The sequence below is a fragment of the Myotis daubentonii genome, chromosome 15 (assembly GCF_963259705.1).
Source record: "Myotis daubentonii chromosome 15, mMyoDau2.1, whole genome shotgun sequence".
In the NCBI taxonomy this organism is placed as follows: domain Eukaryota; kingdom Metazoa; phylum Chordata; class Mammalia; order Chiroptera; family Vespertilionidae; genus Myotis; species Myotis daubentonii.
The window spans coordinates 2,672,607-2,697,635 of record NC_081854.1 but is presented as its reverse complement, the minus strand read 5'-3'; the positions used below and the strand labels follow the sequence as shown (position 1 = coordinate 2,697,635).

Genomic DNA, 25,029 nt, shown 5'->3' with positions numbered 1-25,029 from the left:
CCACTCCCCTTCCCTCCTACAGCTGTCTGTCCCAGGTACCCATGCCTCTGCTTCTATTTTGTTCATCAGTTTATTTTGTCATTAGATTCCACATATCAGTGAGATCATGGCCATAGTTGTCTTTCTCTGACTGGCTTATGTCACTTAGCATACTACTCTCCAGGTCCCTCCAGGCTGTCGCCAAAGGTAAGAGTTCCTTCTTTCTCGTGGCTGCGTAGCATTCTATTGTCAGAAGCTCAGCTCTCCCACGTAGGACAAGATGGATTTCAACCTGAGGCCTCTCCTGGAACAGCTGGAGCTGGAGGAGCTGAGCAAGTTCAAGTCTCTGCTGAGGACCCTTCCCCCACAAGATGAGTTACAGCACGTGTCCCAGACGGAGGTGGACGAGGCCAGCGGGCAGCAGCTGGCGGAGATTCTCACCACCCGCTGCCCCATCTTTTGGGTGGAGATGGTGACCATCCAGGTCTTTGACAAGATGAACCGAACGGATCTGTCCAAGAGAGCCAAGGAGGAGCTCAGAGGTGAGCCGACGGGAGGCCACCCTGTGTCCTGGGGAGGGGGGGGGCAGGAGGGGGAGTGTCCAGGGTTTGAGAAGCACAGAGATAACAGTGAGCCTTGGAGGGGCTACCTGGGCTCAACACAAAGTGTCATTCTTATATCCTGGCCATTTCTTATATCCTCGCCATTGCGTATATCCTCCCTATTTCAACTCTTTCTGGGTCCTATATACCTACCCTGGGCTCCTCACCATACATCCCTTCTTCTGTTCTAAACTGTTTCTGAAATGTATTCATGATTGTCTTCCTTCCTTCCTTTGTGTTTGTTTATTTATTTATTCATTCATTTATTTTTATTTGAATTTATTGGAGGTGACATTGGTTCGCAAAACCATACAGGTTTCAATGGTACAACTCAACAAAACACCATCTGCACACTGCATCATGCGCCCATTTCCCCAAGCAAAGTCACTTTCCGTCCCCCTTCCCCGCCCTCGTGCCCACCTCCACCTCCACCCCCGCACTCTTCCACCCCCCTTCCCTCTGGCCATCACCGCACTGTTGTCTGTGTCCATGGGTTATGCATATATGTTCTTTGGCTGATCCCTTCACCTTCCTTCATCCAGTCCCTCAACCCTCCTCTCCTCCGACAGCTGTCAGCCTGTTCCCTGCATCCACGCTTCAGTTTCTATTTTGTCCATCAGTTTCTTTTGTTCATGGATTTCCACAGATAAGTGAGGTCATATGGTATTTGTCTTTCTCTGACTGACCCGTTTCACTTAGCATAATGCTCTTCAGGTCCACCCATGCTGTCAAAAAGGTAAGAGAGCCTTCTTTTTTACAGCTGTATAGTATTCCGTTGTGTAGATGTACCACAGCATTTTTATCCACTCACCTACTGATGGACACTGGGGCTGTTTCCAGATCTGGGCTGTTGTAAATTGTGCTGCTATGAACATAGGGCTGCATAGATTCTTTCAAATTAGCGTTTCAAGTTTCTTAGGATATATTTCCAGAAGTGAGATCACTGGGTCAAAGGGCAGTTCCATTTTTAACTTTTTGAGGAAACTCCGTACTGTTCTCCACAGTGGCTGCACCAGTCTGCATTCCCACCAGCAGTGTACGAGGGTTCCCTTTTCTCCACATCCTCGCCAGCACTTGTCGTTTGTTGGTTTATGGTCGCCATTCTGGCAGGTGCAAGGTGATCCCTCCTTGTGGTTTTAGTTTGCATCTCTCGCCTGTCCTCCACAATATTAAATCAGTGCGTAACCTCTGTTTTGTTTTTAATTCCTACTTATAATGTTTCTTTCCCACATAGTTATATTTATAAACATACTTACACACATTCATACACTGAAACCCCTACTGTCCTTTAGGTCAGCAGCATTGGGGACTGGGTGACTCTCTTGGGGGAAAGAAAGGGACATCTGTGCACTGTAGGATGGTTAACAGCATCCATGGTACCTGGGTGCTAGCATCCCAACACCTCTGACCCTTACATGCTTGCAGCACACTGCCTCCTCTCCCCCCAGCCAATGATGTCTACACATATGGCCAAATGTTCCCTTTAGGGGGGAAATGACCCTGAGTGGAGAGCCATGTTTTATGTCCCGGGGTTCCCCACTCTCACCGTTCTCAGCAATGTCCCGGGGAACTTGAAATATACTGACATCTGGAGCCTATCGCTGGAGACACCCATTTAACTCATTGATCTACAGCTCCCCCTAGGCATGCAATTCCTCTTTTTTATTACAATTTGACATTCAATATTATTTTGTATTAGTTTCAGGTGGATGCGTAGTGATTAGACATTCGTATTCCTTACCAAGTGATTCCTTCAATAACTATAGTGCCCATCTGACACCATACAATACTGGTTTGTTTGGGGGGGGTATTTATCTTTATTGTTGAAAGTATGACAGATGTCCCCCTTTTTCCCCCATGGACTCCCTCTACCCACTCCCACCTCCTCCCCAGGCCTGCACGGCGATACTATCTGTATCCATGGGTGATGCATAGGTGTATGTAAGTTCTTTGGCTAATCTCTCCTGCCCCCCTCCCAATACTGTTGACTATATTCCTATGCTGTACGTTACATCCCGTGACTATTCTGTGACTTCAATTTGCACTTTTTAAAATATATTTTTATTGATTTCAGGGAGGGAGGGAGGAAGGGAGGGAGAGAGAGAGAGAGAGAGAGAGAGAGAGAGAGAGAAACACATCAATGATGAGAGAGAACCACTAATCAGCTGCCCCTTGCATGCCCCCCACTGGAGACCGAGCCCACAACCCAGGCATGTACTCTACTCCTGACCTGGAATCAAACCATGAACTTCTGGTTCGTAGGTCGATGCTCAACCACTGAGCCACATGGGTTGGGCCCAATTTGTACTTGTTAATATCCCTTCCCCTTTTTCACTCAGCAACCCAAGCCCCACCCATCTGACAACCACCAGTCTGTTCTCTGAGTCTGTTTCTCTTTGGTTTGTTGGTTTGGTTTGTTCTTTAGATCCACAGATGCGTGAGATCATGCGGTACTTGTCTTTCTCTGCCTGGCTCATTTCACTGAGCATCATACCCTAGGTCCAGCCACAGGCATGGGATTCTTCAAGGTTTCCTGGGTGATGCCTTGTACATCCCAAGTTTTATAATTCCTACTGAGAGGGCTCTGCTACCTGACACAGTAGCTACCTCTATGACTTCTTTTGCTTTTTAAAAAATGTCTGACCAGCCCTAACTGGTTTGGCTCAGTGGATAGAGCATCGGCCTGTGGACTGAAGGGTCCCAGGTTCGATTCCGGTCAAGGGCATGTACCTTGGTTGTGGGCACATCCCCAGTAGGGGGGGTGCAGGAGGCAGCTGATTGAGGTTTCTCTCTCTTTGATGTTTCTAATTCTCTATCCCTCTTCCTTCCACTCTGTTAAAAAAAAAAAGTCAATAAAATATATTTTTTAAAAAAATGTCTGACCAGGCCAGTGTTGCTCAGTGGTTGAGCACTGAACTATGAACCAGATGGTCACGGTTCAATTCCCGGTCAGGGCACATGCCCATGTTTCAGGCTCCATCCCCAGTAGAGGGTGTGCAGGAGGCAGCTGATCCATGATTCTCTCTCATCATTGGTGTTTCTATCTCTCTCTCCCTCTCCCTTCCTCTCTGAAATCGATAAAAAATATATATTTAAAATTTTTCTGATTTTATTCCAGCTGGGGCTTCATTTTTAGCTTAGTGTCCCCTGTCTTTATACATACACATACACATACACATATACATATTCAGAGAGTAAAGGAGAGGGAGAAAGATAGAAACATCAATGATGAGAGAGAATCTTGGATCAGCTGCCTCCTACACACCCCACACTGGGAATTGAGCCTGCAACCCAGGCATGTGCCCTGACTGGGAATCAAACGTGACCTCCAGGTTCATAGGTTGACGCTCAACCACTGAGCCATGCCAGGCAGGCCACCTTCTACAGTCAGGTGAGGGATTACCCCTAGCTGGCCTCTGGAGCAATTACAAGTTTGAAAGCAGCATGAGGAACATCAGCGTTGTACTCAGTTCAGGGTCTGGCTCTGAAAACTGCACATGTCTCTCCCCTCCTGCTTTTTCAGAAGCGGCTTTGAAGTCTCTTCAGAAAAACAAGGTTCCATTGTCAGGTACGTTACCTCCTTGACAGTCTTTTTTTTTTTTTAATGTGAGATTTGGGGCTTTAGGGACAAGATATTATGCCAAGCGCTAAGACGGCAAAGAAATACAAGACTTCCTCTCTTCTGCAGTCATGCAGGTGGCAGTGGTAAGAGGTGTAAGACGTGGAAAGGTAACATGAAGCCGTATTTATACTAGAAATCAGAGTGAACTTTCTCTTGGAATCTAGATGCACTGGGTGTTAGACTGACCTGCGGCAGAGGTGGCCAAGCTATGACTCACAAAGCAAGTCCCACCCACCTACAAGCTAAGAATAGCTTTCACTTTTTTTGTTTGTGTGGGTTTTTTTGTTTTTTGTTTTTTGTGGGTTGTTTTTGTTTTTGTTTGGGTTTTTTTGTTTTGTTTTGTTTTTTGGTTAATCTTACCCCAGGACATTTTTCCCATTGATTTTTAGAGTGGAAGAGAGGGAGAGGGAGGGAAAAGGAGAGAGAAAGAGAGAGAAGCATCCATGTGTGAGAGATACACATGGATTGGTTGCCTCACACATGTGCCCGACCTGGGCTGGGAATCAAACCTGCAATCCAAGTACATGCCCTTGACTGGGAATCAAACTCGCAACCCTTCAATGCTTGGGCCAACGCTCTAACCACTAAACCACAACAGCCAGGGCTTGGACCATGGATTCTTTTTTTTTTTTTTTTTGAGGGGGGTGTGGAGGACATCGACTTGTTCCACTTATTGATGCATTCATTGGTTGATTCTTGTATGCGCCCTGACCAGGGATTGAACTCACAACCTTGGCATGTTGACATGACACGCTAACCACTGAGCTCTCTGGCCAGGACCATGTATTCTTAACTCCATCGGCAGCCCCTTGCCAGAAAAGGCATGTAAGCCTGATGTCATGGCCTGGCACGCTTCATCTCCCATACTTCCTTAGCATCCTTTCTATGTGACCTGGGCTTAAACATGGAGGCCCAACTATTGACCTTGAACCACCTTGAAGTCCCACCTCTGCCAAACAGAAGGCTCCATACTGGTACAGGGACAAGCCCATGATGTCCCCTCTTTTCTTCAGGGATAACACGGATTCAGGAACCCAAATGTGCAAACGAGGAAAAAATACAACAGCATTTAGAAGAAGGAGGAGAAGAAGGAGAAGGAGGAGGAGGAGAAGAAGAGCCAGGTTGGTCTTGGAACGTCCAGTGTTAGAGGAAGCTAAGGGAAGCCACCCCTTTTCCACCCCTTTGTGTGTGTGTTTGGGGGGGATGGGTTAAGAGAGCGAGAGAGAAGACATTGATATGAGTGAGAAGCATTGATTGATTGCCTCCTTCACATGCCCAGACCGGGGACCAAACCCGAAACCTAGGTATGTGCCCTGACTGGACTCAAACCCGTGACCTTTGGTTGCACGGGAGGATGCTCCAACCAACTGAGTCACACTTGCCAGCACAAATTGTAGACAAAGAATTAGATTCTCTACTCCTTGGAGCCTATTTTATCATCACACTTCTTTTTTTTTAAATATATTTTATTGACTTTTTACAGAGAGGAAGAGAGAGGGATAGAGACTTAGAAACATTGATGAGAGAGAAACACGGATCAGCTGCCTCCTGCACACTCCCCACTGGGGATGTGCGCGCAACCAAGGTACATGCCCTTGACCAGAATCGAACCTGGGACCTTTGAGTTTGCAGGCCGACGCTCTATCCACTGAGCCAAACCAGTTAGGGCTATCATCACACTTCTGATGAAGTAACTACACCTATTTTTTTAAGTATTCTGTCTTTTTATTTTTTAATTACAGTTGACATACAATATAGGTTCAGGTATACATCATAGTGATTAGACATTTATATAACTTAAAACATGTTCCCCCTGATCAATCTAGTACCCACCTGGCACCATACAAAGTTATTGCGATGATATTCTTTTCCTTTTTTATTGAATTTATTGGGGTGATATGAATTAATAAAATACATGTTTCAGGGGTACAATTCTACAACACATCATCTGTAGATTGTCTTGTGTGTTCACCACCCCAAGTCAAGTCTCCTTCCATCTCCATTTATCTCCCTTTTACCTTCTTCTATTGTCCCCTGACACTGTTTCCCTCTAGGAATCACCAAACTGTAATCACCAAGCTGTTGTCTGTGTCTATGAGGTTGTGTTATTGTTGTTGTTATTGGTTGTTGTTTTTTTTTGTTTAATCCTTTCACCTTTTTCACCCAGACCCACACACCCCCTCCCCTCTGGCAGGTGTCAATCTGTTCTCTGTATCTGTGAGTCTGTTGTTGTTGTTTTTTAATATTTTTTTTGTCGGTCTAGAATTTAGCTCATGTGCACGTTGATATTTATTTGTTTGTTTATTTTTAAACCAAATATTTATTGTTCAGATTATTACAGTTGTTCCTCTTTTTTTCCCCCATAGCTCCCCTCCACCCGTTTCCCACCCCACCCTCTGCCCTTACCTTCCCTCCCCCCCCCACTGTCCTCATCCATAGGTGTACGATTTTTGTCCAATCTCTTCCCGCATCCCCCACACCCCTTCCCCCCCACCCGAGAATAGTCAGTCCACTTCCTTTCTATGCCCCTGATTCTATTATATTCACCAGTTTATTCTGTTCATCAGATTATTTATTCACTTTAAATATATTTTTATTGATATCAGAGAGTAAGGGGGAGAGAGAGAGAGAGAGAGAAACATCAATCAATGATAAGAGAAAATCATTGATTGGCTGCCTCCTGCACGCCCCCTACTGGGAATTGAGCCCACAACCCTGAAACGTGCCCTTGACCAGAATCCAACTTGGGACCCTTCAGTCCACAGGCCGACGCTCTATCCACTGAGCCAAACCAGCCAGGGCGAGTCTGTTTTATTGTTTTGTTAGTGTATTTTGTTCATTAGATTCCACATATAAGTGACATCATACGGTATTTGTCTTTCCCGGTCTGACCTATTTCACTGAGCATAGCACCCTCTAGGTCCATCCATGCTGTCGCAAGTGGCAAGATCTCATTATCCTGGCCGTGTCACATTCTATTGCCCATAAAGTATACCTGTTCTGTGCCAAGCTCACCCTAATTGCTATTTTACAGAGCTCACTCAAGCACAGGGCAGAAGTGTCACCAACCCAGAAGAAGTAACGGAAAGTTTGGAAGGAGAAACACCAGGTGTGTCTCCGATCTCCCTGGTGGGAGCTTGGCATCCGGTGTCTCTTCAGCAACCTCACTTCTCCGTGTGTGTGTGTGTGTGTGTGTGTGTGTGTGTGTGTACACGTGTGCGCGCGTTTCTTTCCTCCTTGACACAAAGCACTTTGTTCCCAATGATTAACCAGCTAGACCCCGTCTCCCTCCCGTCTCCTATCCCTGAAGGTACACAGGACACCTACAGCAGTATATGGAAGACATCCGGGCCCATCTGCAAGCAAAACCTTTGGCCCGAAGCCAGTGAAAAGCTCCATAAATTCACGCAGAGATACGAGAGGCTAGTCCCCTTCTGTAACCCCAACCTGCTGGCCGGGCCCTTCCCGCACACGGTGGTGCTGCAGGGCGCGGCGGGCGTGGGGAAAACCACGCTGGCCAAGAAGTGGATGCTGGACTGGGCACAGGACCACCTCCCGGGGACATTCCACTCCGCCTTCTACCTCAGCTGCAAGGGGCTGGGCCGCCAGGGCGCCTGCACTTTCGCGGAGCTCCTGGCTAAGAAGTGCCCAGATGCGCAGGAGGCCGGCCCCCAGGTCCTGGCCCAGGGGCAGAGGATCCTGGTGGTCATCGACGGCTTCGAGGACCTCAGAGCGCCCTCGGGGTCCCTCATCCATGACATCTGTGGCGACTGGGAGAAGCCGAAGCCCGTGCCCGTCCTGCTGGGCAGTTTGCTGATGAGAAAGCTGCTGCCCAAGGCCACACTGCTGGTCACCACGCGCCCGGAGGCCCTGGGGGAGCTGCGGCTCCTGGTGGAGCAGCCGCTGTTCATCGAGGTGGAGGGCTTCCTGGAGGCGGACCGCAGGGGCTACTTCCTGAAGCACTTTGAGCAGCAGGACCAGGCCCTGCGCGCCTTCGAGGGCATGAAGGGCAGCCCGGCGCTGTTCCACATGGGCGCGGCGCCCGCCGTGTGCTGGGTCGTGTGCACGTGTCTCAAGAAGCAACTGGAGAAGGGGGAGGACCCGGCCCCCACCTGCCGGACCCCCACCTCGCTGTTCCTGCGCTTCCTGTGCGGCCAGTGCCCCCCAGCGGCCCCCGGCACCGGCCCCGCCCCGCGCCTCCCCACTGCGCTCCACGCCCTGAGCCTCCTGGCCGCCCGGGGCATCTGGGCGCAGACGTCCCTGTTCGATGGCGAAGACCTCGGGCAGCTGGGGGTCAGCGAGGCCGACCTGCGCCCTTTCCTGGATGGCAAGGTCCTGCAGGCGGACGCGGACTGCGAGGGCTGCTACGCCTTCCTGCACCTCAGCGTCCAGCAGTTCCTGGCCGCCCTGTTCTACCTGCTGGACCGCGCGGAGGCGGGGGACGCGGGCGGCTGGGCGCCGGACATCGGGAACGTGCGCGCGCTGCTGTCCAAGGAGGAGCGGCTGCGCAACCCCAGCCTGACCCGAGTGGGCTGCTTCCTGTTCGGCCTCGCCAACCAGGAGAGGGCCCGGGAGCTGGAGGCCGCCTTCGGCTGCCGCGTGTCCCTGGACGTCAGGCAGGAGCTGCTGAGAGTGACGCGCAGCAGGGACTGGCCCTTCTCCTCCAGGGCGGACACCCGGGAGCTGATGCGCTGCCTCTATGAGTCTCAGGAGGAGGCGCTGGTGAGGGAGGCCCTGGCGCCCATCACGGAGCTGGCCCTGCACCTGCAGAGTGAGAGGGACCTCGTGCACGCGTCCTTCTGCCTCAGGCACGGCCAGGCCCTGCGCAGGCTCTGGCTGCAGGTGGAGAAGGGGATCTTCCTGGAGAATGACGGGGCCTCGGAGCCAGGCACGTGGGCGGAGCGGTAAGGACTCGCCTTTCCTACTGGCCTCGTGTGTTTTTTACCTTTAGTTTCATCCCAGGCTCCACTGTGGAGGACAGCCTCCTGCTTAATGTGGCTTAATGTCAGTATTTCCTTTTTTTGTTTGTTTGTTTTTTTGTTAATCATCACGTGAGGATATTTTTCCATTGACTTTTAGAGAGAGGGAGACAGAGAGAGAAACACCGATGGGAGAGAAACATATGGATTGGTTGCCTTCTGCTCGGTCTACAGGCCGACACTCTATCCACTGAGCCAAACCGGCTAGAGCAGATTTTGACTTATTCTAATGCTATGTCATATTGCAGTGCCATAACTTTATTGAGTTATTTTTCCAGTGATAGGTCTTAGGTGATGACTTGTAATCATTTAGCATTACTGTCAGACATCACCGAACTTTAATAGAGAAAGACAGGGACAGGAAGAGAGAGAGAGAGAAATATCAACTTGTTCCACTTATTGATCATTCATTGGTTGCTTTAAGATTTTATTCTAGTTTTGTGTGTGTGTGTGTTTATTGATTTCAGAGAGGAAGGGAGAGGGAGAGAGAGATTGGAACGTCAATGATGAGAGAGAATCATTGATCGGTTGCCTCTCGCATGCCCCCTACTGGGGATCGAGCCTGCAACCCGGGCATGTGCCCCTGACCGGAATAGAACCTGAGACCCACAGGTCCGCAGGTCGACACTCTATCCATTGAGCCAAACCGGCTTGAGCCATTTGTTGATTCTTTTTTTTTTTTAATCTGAACAATAAAGATTTAATAAAAAAGAAAAGAAAAAACACTACAATGAAATATCTCAAAAAAACAAAAGAAGACAGACCCAAGACTGCATCCTGGGCGGGTTGTGAGGCACCACTAGACTTGTTTCCCTTTCCAAGAACTTTGTGTCCTTCCTACATCCTCTCCGTGAGCTGCAGGTGTTGCCACGCCCTGACAATGTGGTCAGAGGGGTCAAAGTTCAATTCCCATGTGTGCCGAAACCTCCTTAAACAAACTGCTCTGGACAGTCCCGAGGGGACACAGCCGGCCGACTCGTCCCCCGCGCAGCAGACACCTCCGAGCAGATCGGCCACGTTCATGGGCATCTCGCCGATCTGCGTGGAGCAGTACTGCTCAGTGTCTCACAGGATGTGGATGTCCTCATTCCTCACGAGGTTGACGGCCACGCCCTTTCCGGCCATACCGCCCTGACCGCCCAATTCTGTGGATGTAGAGCTCCCGGTTGTCGGGCAGGTCGTCGTTGATGATCAGGGACACCTGAGGGACGTCCAGGCCCCGGGCCCAGACGTCGGTGGAGACGAGCACCCGGCTGGCACCAGAGCGGAACTCTTCATGATGGACTCCCGCTCCTTCTGCGGCATGTCCCCGTGCACCGACGACACCGCGAAGTCGGCTTCTCTCATTTTCTCCGTCAGCCAGTCCACCTTCCTCTTGGTGTTGCAGAAGATGGCGGCTTGCGTGATGGTCAGCGTGTCGTGGAGGTCACACGGCGTGTCACATTTCCACTCTTCTCTTTCCACTGCCACGGAAGAGTGCTTGATGCCTTCCAGCGTCAACTCATCACGCCTCACCAGGATGCGGATGGGGTCCGTCATGAACTTGTTTGTCATCTCCAGGATCTCGAGGGGCAGCGTGGCGCTGATGAGCACCACCTGCGTGGCCGGGGGCAGGTACCTATAGACATCGAAACCTTGATTCAGCATCTCATCAGCCTCACCCAAAACCAGCACCTTGATAGAATGTGTTCTCAGAGTCCCGTGCCAAATCATATCAAAGACACGCCCCGGCGAGCCCGCCAGGACATGCTGCCCGTGGTCCAGCTTCCGGATGTCTTCCCCCACGTGGGTGCCCCCGATGCAGGCGTGACACTGCACGTTCACGTAGTGGCCCAATATGAGCAGGCCCTTCTGGATCTGCACAGCCAGCTCTCTCGTGGAGGCCAAGATCAAAGCCTGGGTCTCACGAACCTGGTGAAGTAACTGGATACCCAGACACTGTTGGATAGAAATGCTGATAGTGGCGGTCTCGCCCGTGCCAGCCTGAGACTGTGCGATGACGTTTCCCCCTTGAATTATGGGCTCGATGGCGCGCTGCTGGATGGCGAATGGATTTTCAAACCCATAGGCGTAGATGCCGCGCAGTAGGTCCTCCCGCAGGCCCAGGCTGTCGAATGTGGGCGTCACGTCCTCTTCCACGCTGGTCTGGAATTTGGTCATGTCTTCCTCTTTGAGCAGCCGCTTCTGCACCGACCCCGAGTTCGCCGTCGTGGAGGTGGCCAGCAGGGGCGGAAAGCCAAAACACAACCCCACGCAGCCTCTGCCGCCAGGAACTCCATTCGTTGATTTTATTTTTTCATATGGAACGCTTCGCGAATTTGCGTGTCGTCCTTGCGCAGGGGCCATGCTCATCTTCTCTGTAGCATTCCAGTTTTTTAGTGTATGTGCTGCCGAAGGGAGCACTGTTGATTCTTTAGGTGCCCCGCCCGGGGATCATGCCTGCAGCGTTGGTAGATCTGGATAACGTTCCAACCAACAGAGCTACCAGGCCAAGCCATCCTCCAGCTTTTAGAGTTTACTTATGTGTTAAGGGTGGTTGCCCAGGACAACCCCAAGGACCTCCAGGGTGACGTGCGAGTGTGGGTTCTCGCTCCAGCCGTGTTTGGTAAATTCCCTCCTTTGTCGCTGAAGGTCCCAGAGTGATCGGCACCTGCTTCCCTTCTGGGTGGACCTATGCTCCGTGTTCGGCGCCAACGAGAACCTGGTATTCCTGGACATCAGTCAGAGCTTCCTCAGCTCCTCGTCGGTCCGGCTTCTTTGTGAAAAAATCTCCTCTGTGCCCTGTAGCCTCCGGAAAGTGGTGTAAGTAGAAGCGAACCCCAGGGTTACAACCCCGAGGGCATGACAGAGCTTGGTGGAGCAGTCTCTGAGTTCTTGTAACCCCGCTTCTAACCACATACTCAGGACACAGGAAACGGAGGCAGGCCGGTCCTTAAATTTGTCTCCTGAATCATACAAAGTGATTTGTCCAGTTTTTTTATTGTGGTAAAATGTGCATGGCATAAAAATAGCCATCTTAACCATGGGTAATAGTACAGTTGGGTGGAATTCATGACATTCATGTTGTGCAACCATCGCCACCATTTATCTCCAAAACTCTTTATCTTGCAAAACTCAAACTTTGTACTTATTGTTATGATTGATTGACGGATTGATTTGAGAGAGAGGGAGGAGAAGAATCATTAATCTGTTGTTTCACATATTGATGCATTCATCGGTTGGTTCTGGTATTTGCCCAGACCAGGGATCAAACTCGCCACTTTTTGGTGTATGGGACAACACTCCAACCGCCTGAGCCACCCAGCCAGGGCAATAAATTTAATAAAAAGAAAGAAAGCTATAGAACAGCTTTTGTCTGGAGCAACTCACTTCCCTTTGGCAAAAGCGTGAGATAGCTAAAATTGGAGCTTTCGCCCTGGCCAGGGTGGCTCTGTTGATTAGAGAATCATCTCGTGACTGAAGGGTCATGGGTTTGATCCTTGTTCAGGGAGTATATGAGAGGCAGCCTATCGATGTTTCTCTCTCTCTTTCTCTCTCTTTCTCTCCTCTCTTTCTCTCTCTCTCTCTCTCTCTCTCTCTCTCTCTCTCTCTCCTCTCTTTCTCTCTCTCTCCTCTCTTTCTCTCTCTCTCTCTCTTCCTCCTTCCCTCCCACTCTCCCTAGAATCAATGAAAAATACATATTCTCAAGTGAGGATTTTTTTTAAAAAAGAGCCCTGGCTGATTTTGCTCAGTAATTAGAGCATCAACCCCTGCACCACAGGGTCATGGGTTCAAATTCTAGTCTATGGCATGTACCTCAATTGCAGGTTCCATCCCCAGCCCTGGTCAGTGCACGTGTGAGAGGCAACCAGCCTCTCTCTCTCTCTCTCTCCCCCCCTCCTCCCTCCCTTCCACTCTCTCTAAAGATCAAAGGGGGAAAAATATCCTCAGGTGAGGATTTAAAAAATAAATAAATTGAAGTTTCTAATAGTTTCTAAAACGTGATGTTAGTGAGGGATACAGAGTTTCAGACATGCGAGATGAAGAAGTTCTAGGAGACTAAAGAGATTTGATCTTCAGTGGTCTCACCACAAAATAAAAAAAGGAAGTGGTGACTGTGAGAGGTGACAGATATGCTAATTAGCTTGATGATGGTGATGATCTCACCAGGTACGAATATATCAAAGCACAAGTCCATGTCCTGGCTGGTTTGGCTCAGTGGATAGAGCATTGGCTTGCAGATTGAAAGGTCCCAGGTTCGATTCCTGTCAAGGGCACATGTCTGGATTGTGGGCTCAATCCCCAGTAGGGGGCTTGCAGGAGGCAGCCAATCAATGATTCTCTCTCATCATTGATGTTTCTATCTCTCTCTCCCTCTCCCTTCCTCTCTGAAATCAATAAAAATATATTTTTTAATATATTTTATTGATTTTTTACAGAGAGGAAGGGAGAGGGACAGAGAGTCAGAAACATCAATGAGAGAGAAGCATTGATCAGCTGCCTCCTGCACACCCCCCACTGGGGATGTGTCCACAACCAAGGTACATGCCCTTGACCGGAATCGAACCCAGGACTCTCCAGTCCCCAGGCCAACGCTCAATCCAGTGAGCCAAACCGGCCAGGGCATATTTTTTAAAAGCATTAAGTCTAACACATTACATCGTAGGCCTTAAATATGTACAATTTTTTATTTGTTGGTAATACCTCAATAAAGGTGGAAATATGAGAAGAAATTCGTTTCTAGTGTGTAAACCTATGGCAGCCCTTTGTGTCCGTGTGTGTGCAGTAGAGGAACAAGAGCTCACCTTTGTTTTCTCTGCCCTAGCCTCCGAAATGTGTCCCCAGCGGACGCTTACCGGAACTTCTGCGTCATTCTGGGCGGTTACGAGACTCTCACGCACCTGACCCTGGAAGGAAATGATCAGAATAACATGCTGCCCATACTGTGTGGGGTCTTGCTTCACCCAAAGTGTCATCTGCAATATCTCAGGTACATCCCGCCACCACAGAGGACCCGCCACATGTGAAGACAGCTGCCACTCACCTATACAGCCATTCTGCATGAATGGCAGGGCGGGGAGGGCGAGGAAATCTCTTATTCTGATTAGGAACAGTATTGTCACCGGTAGAGGTGGGGTTCTTGGAGTACCACTGGAATAAGGATTGCTAGAAGCCCCCATTGGAGGACGAGATAGTGTAGAAAGCTTTATTATTATTGCCCTAGCCCAGTGGTTCTCAACCTTCTGGCCCTTTAAATACAGTTCCTCAGGCGGTGACCCAACCATAACATTATTTTCGTTGCTACTTCATCACCGTAATGTTGCTACTGTGATGAATCGTCATGTAAATATCTGATATGCAGGATGGTCTTAGGCGACCCCTGTGAAAGGGTCATTCGACCGCCAAAGGGTTCGCGACCCACAGGTTGAGAACCGCTGCCCTAGCCAGTCAGACTCGGTGGACAGAGTGTCGGCCTGCATACTGAAGGGTCCCAGGTTCGATTCCGATCGAGGACAAGTACTTAGTTTCATGTTCCTCCCCAATCCAGTCCCCGTTGATGTGTTTCTCTCACATCAGTGTTTCTCTCTGTATTTCCCTCTCTCTCCCACATTCCCTAAAAAATCAATGGAAAAATTTCTCTGGTGAGAATTAACAAAACAAAAGAAAGAAAAAAGAACGCGTTATTATTATTATTTTTAATCCTCACCCAAGGATATTTTTCCCCTTGATTTTTAGAGAGAGTGAAAAGGAGGGAAAGAGATGAAGAGAAAGAGAGAGAGAGAAACATCGATAAGAGAGAGAGACACATTGATTGGTTGCCTCCCACACGTGCCCCAACAGGATTGGGGATTGAACTTGCAAACCCGATACACGCCCTTGACCAGAAATTGAACCCTCAACTCTCTGGTGCACAGGCCAATGCTCTAACTACTGAGCCATGCTGGCCAGGGCATAGACAGCTTTATTTCCGTGGAATCACAAGTGTCTCTGTGACCTCAGTGGGGCTAGAATCAGAGTCGGCGACCAGAGCTTCCATTCCATGTTGGAGCAGTGTCAGTCCAACACTAGGCTGGGTTAGCTTGTGTCCCCAGCTATAGTCTCTAGGTGCGTTGCATGTGGTGTCCTCAGGGCCACGGGGCTATGGAGGAAACACAGGCAAATGCAAGGAAGCCGGAGCAAATAGCCCCACAAGCCAAGAGTCGAGAGCAGCAGGAGAGAGAATTCCATCGTTTGGGAGATTATGTGTCCCTCAGTTTTTATGGGTTTGTAGTGGCCTATTCTGGCCAACCATCTCTGTCCCCAGGTTTGGCTGACAGGCAAGTACCTTCTTATGTCACCCCAACTTCACTGGGCTTGTGTCTGCCTCCCCTTTTTTTGGACCCCTTCCCCCAGTGTTCTAGAGGGAATGAACTGGTGGTTCCCTGGGGAGTGTGAAATTGCAGCTCCCTGGGGAAGCTGCCCAAATGGCCATGCTTCTAACGTCTGGCTTCCCCCTTTGCTCCTTTCCTATTATTGATAACTAGATGCCCGGCGCATGGTCCCTAGTTATTTTTTTATATATACTTTATTGATTTTTTACAGAGAGGAAGGGAGAGGGATAGAGAGTCAGACACATCGATGAGAGAGAAACATCGATCAGCTGCCTCCTGCACACCCCCTACTGGGGATGTGCCCGCAACCAAGGTACATGCCCTTGACGGGAATCGAATCCGGAACCCTTGAGTCCACAGGCCGAGGCTCTATCCACTGAGCCAAACCGGTCAGGGCCCTAGTTATTAATAATAGGAAAGGAGCAAAGGGGGAAGCCAGACATTAGGGCCATCTTCCCCAGCTGCCCGCAGCCAGCCCCACCCTCCACCCGCCACCACCCACCCCTCCGGTTCCCCATTGGCCATCAGGGAAAGGGACCAAGAGGTGATCAGTGCACCTCATAGTGACTGGTACAGCAGTCGTTCTGCCATTAGGGTCAATTTGCATCTTACCCTTTTATTATATAGGACTAGCTAAGTACAACAGTATCAGTACCACTCAGGGTACACATCTCAGAATAGAAAGCGAGCTGGAGTTGAGTTTCCACTTGTGTTGATCACTGAACAACTCGGACAACTGTACACAATAACTCTGAGTCCAAACAAACCCCCAGGTACCTTAGAGTTACCCTCAGTCAGACATCATTTGTTTGTGGCTCATGTCTCTTATGTCATGATTCAGAATACCAGCTACTAGCCTTTTTTCTTTTTCTTTTTTTAAATCCTCACCCAAGGATATTTTTTTCATTGATTTTTAGAGAGAGTGGAAGAGAGAGGGAAAGACAGAGAGAAACATCGATGTGAGAGAAACACATCAATTGGTTGTCTCCTGCATGAGCCCTGACAAGGGCCCAGGCCAGGGAGGAGCCTGCAACCCAGGTACGTGCCCCCTTGACTGGAATTGAACCTGGGACTCTTCAGTCCTCAGGCCGATGCTCTATCCACAGAGCCAAACCAGCTAGGGCTATTGGCCTTATTTTTGCATGAAAGGACCCTTCAGGAACACTAGGTGTTTCCTTTCCTGGTACCCCTCTGGTTTGAGAGACCTCCCCTTGAGAAGTTTTCCTTGTTTCTTATCACTCATCATTGGGTTCCATTGGCCTTCACATGACCACGTTTAAGTAGTAACAGAAACACAATTTAATGTAACCTCTTGGTCTCAAATTATGGTCCTTCCTTTACTGATAGAATCTTGGGCTATTGAACTAGGTATTCTCCCCATCAGTAGAATAGAATAACTCCCATCTCACAAGGACTTGAGCATTGAATGAAACCACGTTCAAGCACATACACATTCAATGGCAGGTACTGTCATTATCGATCATTACAAGTGACCTTCCTTTCTCTTTCCCATGGGATTCACCGGGAAAAGACATTGTGTCGCTGCAAGATTTGGGTCACTAATTTGTTTCTCGGCGGATAAAAAGGTACCCAAAATGGAAAGAGGAGACTCCATATATGTTTGGCTTATTTTATCAGAAGCAGTTAATGTTCTAGTTTGTGTCCCAACTCCCTGGTTAACTTTGGTTCCTCTATTACCGTTGAGACTCTTAAGAGAGAAACATGTCTTTTCACTGAATGTTCATGAACGTAAGTTATGTGACATCCATTCTGCTTGGCATGTCATGCAAATTATCACATGAGGGTATCACTTATTCCCAACTCAAAGATGGGAATGAGGTTTCATAAATTGAAGTAACTTGACCACATTTTCATGCATAGTAAATGGAAAAACCAGGATTTTTTTTTAAATCCTCACCCATGGATATGTTTTTGTTGATTTTTGAAAGAAAGAAAGAGGGAGAGATGTGAGAGAGAAACATTGGTCAGTTGCCTCCTGTATACACCCTGACCGGGGACAAACCCACAACATTTTTGGTGTATGGGATGACGCTTCAACCAACTGAGGCACCTGGCCAGGGCAAGAACCAAATGTTTTTAGAAACCTGTCCCCAAAGGCCATGAGATACACATCCAGTGAAATTCCATTGCACCGTAATAAGAATATTCATTTCCAGAAATTAAATGTGGGTGCCATTTTTTTATTTCTTGATTTTTTTAGAGAGAGGGAAAGGAAGGGGGAGAGAAGGAGAGAGAAGCATAGATTTGTTGTTCCACTTACTTATGCGCTCATTTGTTAATTCCCTGATCAGGGAATCAAACACTCAACCTTAGCATATGGGGACAATGCTCTAACCGACTGAGCCACCCAGCCAGGGCTACCTGGGAACTTCTCAAAATCCAAATTCTTGGTTCTCCCAAAGATCTTCTCAATCGGGTTCTGGGTATATGACCCAAGAATTTGCTTTAACTCATCTTCCAGGTGCTCATTGCAGGACACCTGAAAACACATATCACTGGACCCTACACCCAGCGCTTCTGGAGATTTCCACTTCCAGCTGGTTGCCCAGTGGTGATGATGCAGGTGGTCCTGGGACCACGCTGTGACAACCACTACTCCAGACCACGGAGTCCAGGGTGTCACTCCACGAAGTGGTGTGAGGAATGAAACTAGGGGCCACGGTCCAGGGTTTGGTTCTCAAGGATGACGTCCTCCCATGTCTCCTGCAGGTTGGTGTCTTGTTCTGCCACCGCCCAGCAGTGGGCTGACCTCGCCTCCTCCCTGGAGACGAACCATTCCCTCACGTGCTTGAACCTCACGGCCAATGAGTTCCAGGACGAGGGCGCCAGGCTGCTGTACATGACTCTGAGACACCCCAAGTGCATCCTACAGCGGTTGTCGTGAGTGACGCCTCTTCTCTCACGGGGCATCTTCGTCTTTGTTTTTAGATCTGGGGCCACATCGAGAAGAGCGACGGTAACACACGTATTTTCTGGGCAGCCTACTGAGGTAGACACTCGGTTCCCGTTTTGGGTCCCGTGCAACTCACTCTTCTCTCGCTCCTGTCTCTTCGTGACTGTGATCACGTACACGATCGTTGAGAGAGGGTCGGGGGTGAACAGGGAGAGCTCTCAGCCGAGAAGGTTGGGCTTTGAGAACGTTCTCACCATCTGACCGTGGGTGTGTGTGGCGCTTCCCCCTCCCACAGGTTGGAAAACTGTCACCTGACAGCCGCCTATTGCAAGGAGCTCTCTTCCACTTTGATGGTCAACCAGAGGCTGACACACCTGTGCTTGGCCAAAAATGACCTTGGGGACCATGGGGTGAGACTGCTGTGCGAGGGCTTGAGCTACCCTGAATGTCGGCTACAGACCCTGGTGTAAGTCCCTGCTGACCGTGCTTGTGTGTGTGTCTGTGTGTCTATGTGCATGTGTGTGTGTCTCTGTGTGTGTGTCTATGTGTGTGTCTGTGTATGTTACGTGTCTGTGTGTGTTATGTGTGTGTATTATGTGTTGTGTGTGTGTGTGTGTGTGTGTGTGTGTGCTGAATTCCAGCTAGACTTAATCATTTCTCTGACTACCCTAAGTGTGATGCTGATGGTTAAATCTGGTGAGACCTGGGGAAAGGGTGATAGGGAAAATGTACAAATGGTATTAATATTCTACAGGAATTTGGGGGATGTAGCTGACTTCTAGGTTTGATTTTTTTTTAATGTTTTTATTTTAGAGAGAAAAAAGTGTTCCACTTATTTATGCATTAATTGGTTGATTCTCATGTGTGCCCTGACCAGGGATCGAGCCTGCAACATTGATGTGTTGAGGTGATGCTCTAACCCATTGAGCTACCCAGCCAGGGCCTAGGTTTGATTTTCTTATGCATGTTCTTAGAACTATGTCACAGAAACTGTACCTGCAGTTGAGGACAGATGGTGTTACTTACCAACGAACTCATTATACTCCTCCTGTAAATACCAAAATCGTGGGACAAATTTTCAGGCAGAAATGGGGCTGCACTGTTTCTGTTCTGAGATTCTATATGGTTGTAACATCCCTGTTGTACTTGTTATCTACAAAACCAATTCCCGTAGTTACTAACTGTCAACTTTTCCTAGGTTTAATCTCCGCTATGCCTTAAGGCACCCAGTCTGAGAACTCCTCACTCAAAATTCCATGTAGTATTTAGTTTATGGTTGGAGAGAGATTTTTTTTCCTACTCTCTGAACCCCAAAACACTATAGTACTATGAAGTTCTATAGGGAATAAGGTGCTACCCACCCACTAGCGCTACCTTCAAATCAAAGTAGAATTTGCCACCACCCAAGGCATCTAAACAGAAAAACAAAGTAGTGACAGTCAACACTTACTAAGCACCTACTATGTGCCAGGCGCTATGCTAAAGGCTTACCAGAGATGGTCTCGTTCAGTGCTCCCAGCCTCATTTCTCCCACTGGGCAGACCAGAAAACTGAGACGTAAACCTTATCAACTTTAGATTTTAAACCTCATCAACTTCAGCCCTCGCCGGTTCGCTCACTTAGTTAGAGCATCGGCCCAATACACCAAGGTTGTGATTCAATCCCAGGTCAGGGCACATACAAGAATCAACCAATGAAAAAAAAGGATCAGCCGAAACCGGTTTGGCTCAGTGGATAGAGCGTTTGCCTGCGGGCTGAGGGGTCCCAGGTTCAATTCCGGTCAGGGGCGTGTGCCTTGGTTGCGGGCGCATCCCCGGTGGGGGATGTGCAGGGGGCAGCTGATCGATGTTTCTGGCTCTCTGTCTCTCTCCCTTCCTCTCTGTAAAAAATCAATAAAACATATTAAAAAAAAAAGAAAGAAAAAAAGAATCAACCAATAAATCCATAAATAAGTGGGACAACAAATATCTCTCTCTTTTTCTCTCTTTCTCTCTCTCACCAATAAATTTAAATTTTTTTTAAAAAAAGTTAAGGTAAGCTCTCTGGCTGGTTTCCCAGTGGTTAGAGCATCAGCCCATGCACTGAGCGGTGTCACGTTCGAGTCCCAGTCAAGGGCACATACCTGGATTGCTTCAATTCCCTGGCCCCAGTCAGGGCACATACAGAAGGCAATCAATTTGTCTTTCTCACATCGATGTTCGTATCTCTGTCTCTTTCTCTCCCTCTTCCTCCCTCCCTTCCACGCTCTCTAAAAATCAATGGGGGGAAAAAATATCCTTAGGTGAAGAGTAAAAAAAAACACAGTTAAGGTGAAATACCACTGATATTGTGTGTAGTTGGGTAACTGATACATAGTGATGGCCTCCATGCCTAAGATACTACTTTCCTAGTAACCGGATTTAGGAAATACAATTGGCCACTTCCCCTAGTAGAAGGTAGCAGACCAAGGTAGGATTGAAATTCTCTGCCCCATGGTTAGAGTAGAAATCGTACAGACCAGCTGTCCTGATTTCCCAGGGCTTCTGTGACAGATTACCCCAAACCAAGTAGCTTAAAACAACACGAATCGAATGAACAAAATAAACTCACCAAGTGGAGACAGACTCATGGGTACAGAGAACAGAGGGACAGCTGTCAGAGAAGAGGGGTTTGGGTGCTGGGTGAGAAGGGTGAAGGGATTAAGCAAAGAAGAAAAGAAAAAAAGACTCATGGACACAGACAACAGTATGGTGATTGCCAGAGCGGAGGAGGGAGAAGGTAGAAGAGTTTGGTAAAGGGGGAATAAATAGTGATAGAAGGAAACTTGACTTGGGGTGGTGAACACACAATACAATATACAGGTGATGTGTTGTAGAATTGTATGTCCGAAACCTGCATAATTTTATTAACCACTATCGCCCCCAATAAATTCAACTTTTAAAAATCAATAAGTAAATAATAATGACTAAAATAAGCCACCCTAGCAGGTTTGGTTCAGTGGATAGAGCGTTGGCCTGCGGACTAAAGGGTCCTGGATTCGATTCTGGTCAAGGGCACATGCCCAGGTTGTGGGCTCGATCCCCAGTAGGGGGTGTGCAGGAGGCAGCTGATCCATGATTCTCTCTCATCATTGATGTTTCTCTCTCGCTCTCCCTCTCCCTTCCTCTCTGAAATCAATAAAAATATTTTATAAATAAATAACCCCATGGCTTGAGCTTGCCAATCATGGTTTGGTTGCATCACACCAGTGAGCACTAACAGTTTGTTGTTGTTTTTTCCTTCCTGCGATCAATCTCCAGGCTGTTCCACTGCAACATAACCAGTGACGGCTGCGTCATCCTCGCCACGCTCCTCCAAGAAAGCTCTAGTCTCACGCACTTGGACCTGGGGCTGAACCACATCGGAGTCACGGGGGTGAAGTTTCTGTGTGAGGCCCTGAAGAAACCGCTGTGTCACCTAAGATGTCTATGGTCAGTTCATGGTTTTTGTACTTTAATCGGCACCTGAAATGAAATATCAGTGTAGCAATCTCCCTCCCCGCCCCCCAGTTCTATTGATGACAATACTGAGATGTGTAGGCATGTAATTGTGCCATGTGCTCGTAATAAAAAACAATTGGAGGGTGGTAAAGGCTGGGGTGGGGCAGGGGGGCTAGAAGAGGTCAATGGGGGAAGTGGGGGGCATATGTAATACTTTTTTTAATGAGACTTGTACCTTTTTTAATAATATATTTTATTCATTTTTTTACAAAGAGGAAGGGAGAGGGATAGAGAGTTAGAAACATCGGTCAGCTGCCTTCTGCACACCCTCTACTGGGGATGTGCCTGCAACCAAGGTACATGCCTTTGACCGGAATCAAACCTGGGACCCTTCAGTCCGCAGGCTGACGCTGTATCCACTGAGCCAAACCAGTTAGGGCGCATGTGTAATACTTTCAACAATAAGGATTTTTTTAGTCAATTAAATATTTCAAAAGGCCTCTAGGATAGCCCTGGCTGGGTAGCTCAGTTGGTTAGAGCATCGTCTTCCATATGCCAATGTTGCAGGTTCAATCCCCAGCACATACAAGAATCAACGAATGAATGCATGAATAAGAACAATAAATCTGTCTCTCATTTTCTCTCTCTCTCTCTCTCTCTCTCTCTCTCTCTCTCTCTCTCTCTCTCTCCCTCCCTCCTTCTCCCTCCCTCCCTCCCCTCTTCCTCTCCCCTTTCCTTTCTCTCTCTGGAATCAATAAGTTCAAGTATCAAATCCTTGTTGAAATCATGCTACCCCCTTCCAGATATCTAGATCTGATCTCTACCCCCACACACGTACTGGTAACATGTGGGTTGAGGCTGAGTTTTCAAATCAGTCTGAATCCCGCCTTCTTCGTGCCCTACAGTTTTTCAACCACCCATAAGACTGCCTTCTAAGGTGTAACTTTTGTCACCCTTCTGATCAACGCCCTCTGTGCTTCCCCATCTCCTTCCCAGTAAAATCCTAAGTTTACCAAGACCTAAGGGCCTTCTTTGAGCTGGCCCCCTCTTATCTGTGACCCCACCTCCAGTCCTCCCTGGCTTATCTGTGACATCACCTACATACCCTTCCTGGCTCACTCACCATGACTGCCTTGATGTTGCTTTACCTGCTCTGTTCCCTATCGCCAAACTCAGAGGGAAGAGACTCACTGTGTGGTTCACTGTTGGATCCCCAGCACCCAACAGTGTGCCTGGCATATAGGACGGTATCAACATAGGACGGTATCAATAAGCACTGAATGAATGAATGAATGAATGAATGAATGATGGATTTTTGTGCTTCACCTACAGGTTATGGGGGTGTGCGATTACCCCTTTTAGTTGTGCAGACCTCTCGTCGGCCCTTAGCAGCAACCAGCACCTCGTCACTCTGGACCTGGGCCAGAATTCCCTGGAGTACAGCGGGATAAAGATGCTGGGAGATGCCCTGAAACTTCAAAGTTGCCCTCTGCAGAAACTCAGGTATGACCCTCCTATGCCCCAGTGTTTGCGCCATGATTATAGATTTGGGGGGAGCACCAACGACAGGATTCCTCGTAGGCACGTCTATCCCTAACATTCAGTTTTAATCCATTGATGTTCGGTCACCAGGTAACTTGTCTGTCAATTCCTCTTGTTGCTTTGACCCATAAACCAGGAGGTCACGGTTCGATTCCCGGTCAGGGGACATGCCCGGGGTTTGGGGCTCGATAGTTACCATAGTTACCAAGGGGTGAATCTTAGAAACGGGGCCACTATCTATCATCAGAGGTTAAATAAAGCATGGTTAGCCCTGGGTGGTGTTGCTCAACGTTTATAGCATCACTGAAGGGTCTCGGGTTTGATTCCCAGTTAAGGGCATGTGCCTGGCTTTCAGATTCGATCCCTGGCCCAGGCCCAAGCATGTGCAGGAGGCAACCAATCAATGTGTCTCTCTCACAGTGATGTTTCTCTTTCTCTCTCTCTCTCTCTCTCTCTCTCTCTCTCTCTCTCTCTCTCTCTCTCTCTTCCCTCCCTCCCTTCCTCTCTTGCTAAAAAAATCAATGGAAAAAAATACCCTCAGGTAAGGATTAATTAATTTAAAAAAAAATCATGGTCATGAGATAGCATCATGTAGCCAGAGAGAGATAAAAAGCTGGCCTGGCTGACTTGGCTTGTGTTTGTCTGGCTCATCCTGGGTCCACCTACGTAGCAGAAGTTGACAGAGTGAGATATGGAGCCGGGAGGTATTAGAGCCATGTCACAGGTATGTTCATCAGTTCCATCTCTCACACCAAGGAGGACGTGAAAATCACCCAAGAACCTCTGAGCATCCCAAGCTCGCCAGTGGCTTGATGCCATCAGGAGGGTAGCCTGATATCATATGTCTTCCCTATCAAGTCGATATGGAACTCTACCTGGCAGCACAGACGAATACATAAAGTGGTCCCTTTGCTGAAAATCCCTAACGCATGCAGATGCTTGGGGAGGGTCTGGAATGAGTCTCCTGGAAGCAACAAGAAACCTTCGATTTCCCCCCCCCCACCCCCTATTATACCACCAGGTTGAAGATCGATCATTCTGACGCCCAAATCCAGAAGCTGCTGGAAGAAATCAAAGAGGGCAACCCAAAACTGACTATTGAGAGGGACAACCAAGAGCCCAGAAATAACAGGCCTTCTTCTGCAGACTTCATTTTCTGAATCCCCTCCGAGTCATTCGTTGTCCCGCCAATCAAGGCGCCACAGCTCTTCGAGGCGAGGGTGAGCTTCCCGTGAGCCCGCTCCGTGTCAGTAGTTTCTGGACCCGATGGGGTCTGAGCCATGGTTGCACCCTCCCCCTTACACAAAACACGCACGTGTCACTTAATCCTGTTACGATGAGCTGCCCCAATCACGAGTTTATCAAGAGAAATAAAGGTGAAAGCACTTGTGGAGGAGGTTGTATTTATTAACAGAGTCAGACCAGAGGCAGAGGTCCATCCAGGAGCCATCTGAGAGAAGGCTGAAGAAAGAGGGAAGCCCGGCCAGTGTCTCAGTGGATTGAGTATCCTCCCATGCACCAGAGGTCACCGGTTCGAATCCCAGTCAGGGTACATGCCCGGGTGGTTGGCTCCATCCCCAATA

General features: G+C 48.6%; 1 protein-coding gene, 1 non-coding gene and 1 pseudogene across 2 annotated transcripts; 1 reads left to right on the top strand and 2 right to left on the bottom strand.

Moving 5' to 3' along the window:
* Positions 1–259: 259 nt before the first annotated feature.
* NLRP2 (NLR family pyrin domain containing 2) lies at positions 260–24,980 on the top strand. Its single transcript, XM_059665725.1, has 11 exons — positions 260–521; positions 4,105–4,149; positions 7,238–7,312; positions 7,514–9,107; positions 11,814–11,984; positions 13,987–14,151; positions 18,263–18,433; positions 18,742–18,912; positions 21,725–21,895; positions 23,237–23,407; positions 24,468–24,980. The coding sequence occupies exons 1-11, from the start codon at positions 260–262 to the stop codon at positions 24,604–24,606; spliced, it is 3,135 nt and encodes a 1,044-aa protein (XP_059521708.1). The 3' UTR covers positions 24,607–24,980.
* Positions 10,020–11,528, bottom strand: LOC132217144 (eukaryotic initiation factor 4A-III-like; annotated as a pseudogene).
* LOC132217752 (U6 spliceosomal RNA) lies at positions 11,477–11,585 on the bottom strand. Its single transcript, XR_009449010.1, has one exon. It is a non-coding gene; the product is annotated as a U6 spliceosomal RNA (small nuclear RNA).
* Positions 24,981–25,029: the final 49 nt, after the last annotated feature.

Excerpts from the sequence above, each read along its gene's own strand:
- NLRP2 (XM_059665725.1), top strand. The coding sequence starts at position 260 with ATGGATTTCAACCTGAGGCCTCTCCTGGAACAGCTGGAGCTGGAGGAG. Across the intron at positions 522-4,104 it reads AGCCAAGGAGGAGCTCAGAG|AAGCGGCTTTGAAGTCTCTT; the intron begins GTGAGCCGACGG and ends CTGCTTTTTCAG. Across the intron at positions 23,408-24,467 it reads TGCCCTCTGCAGAAACTCAG|GTTGAAGATCGATCATTCTG; the intron begins GTATGACCCTCC and ends TTATACCACCAG.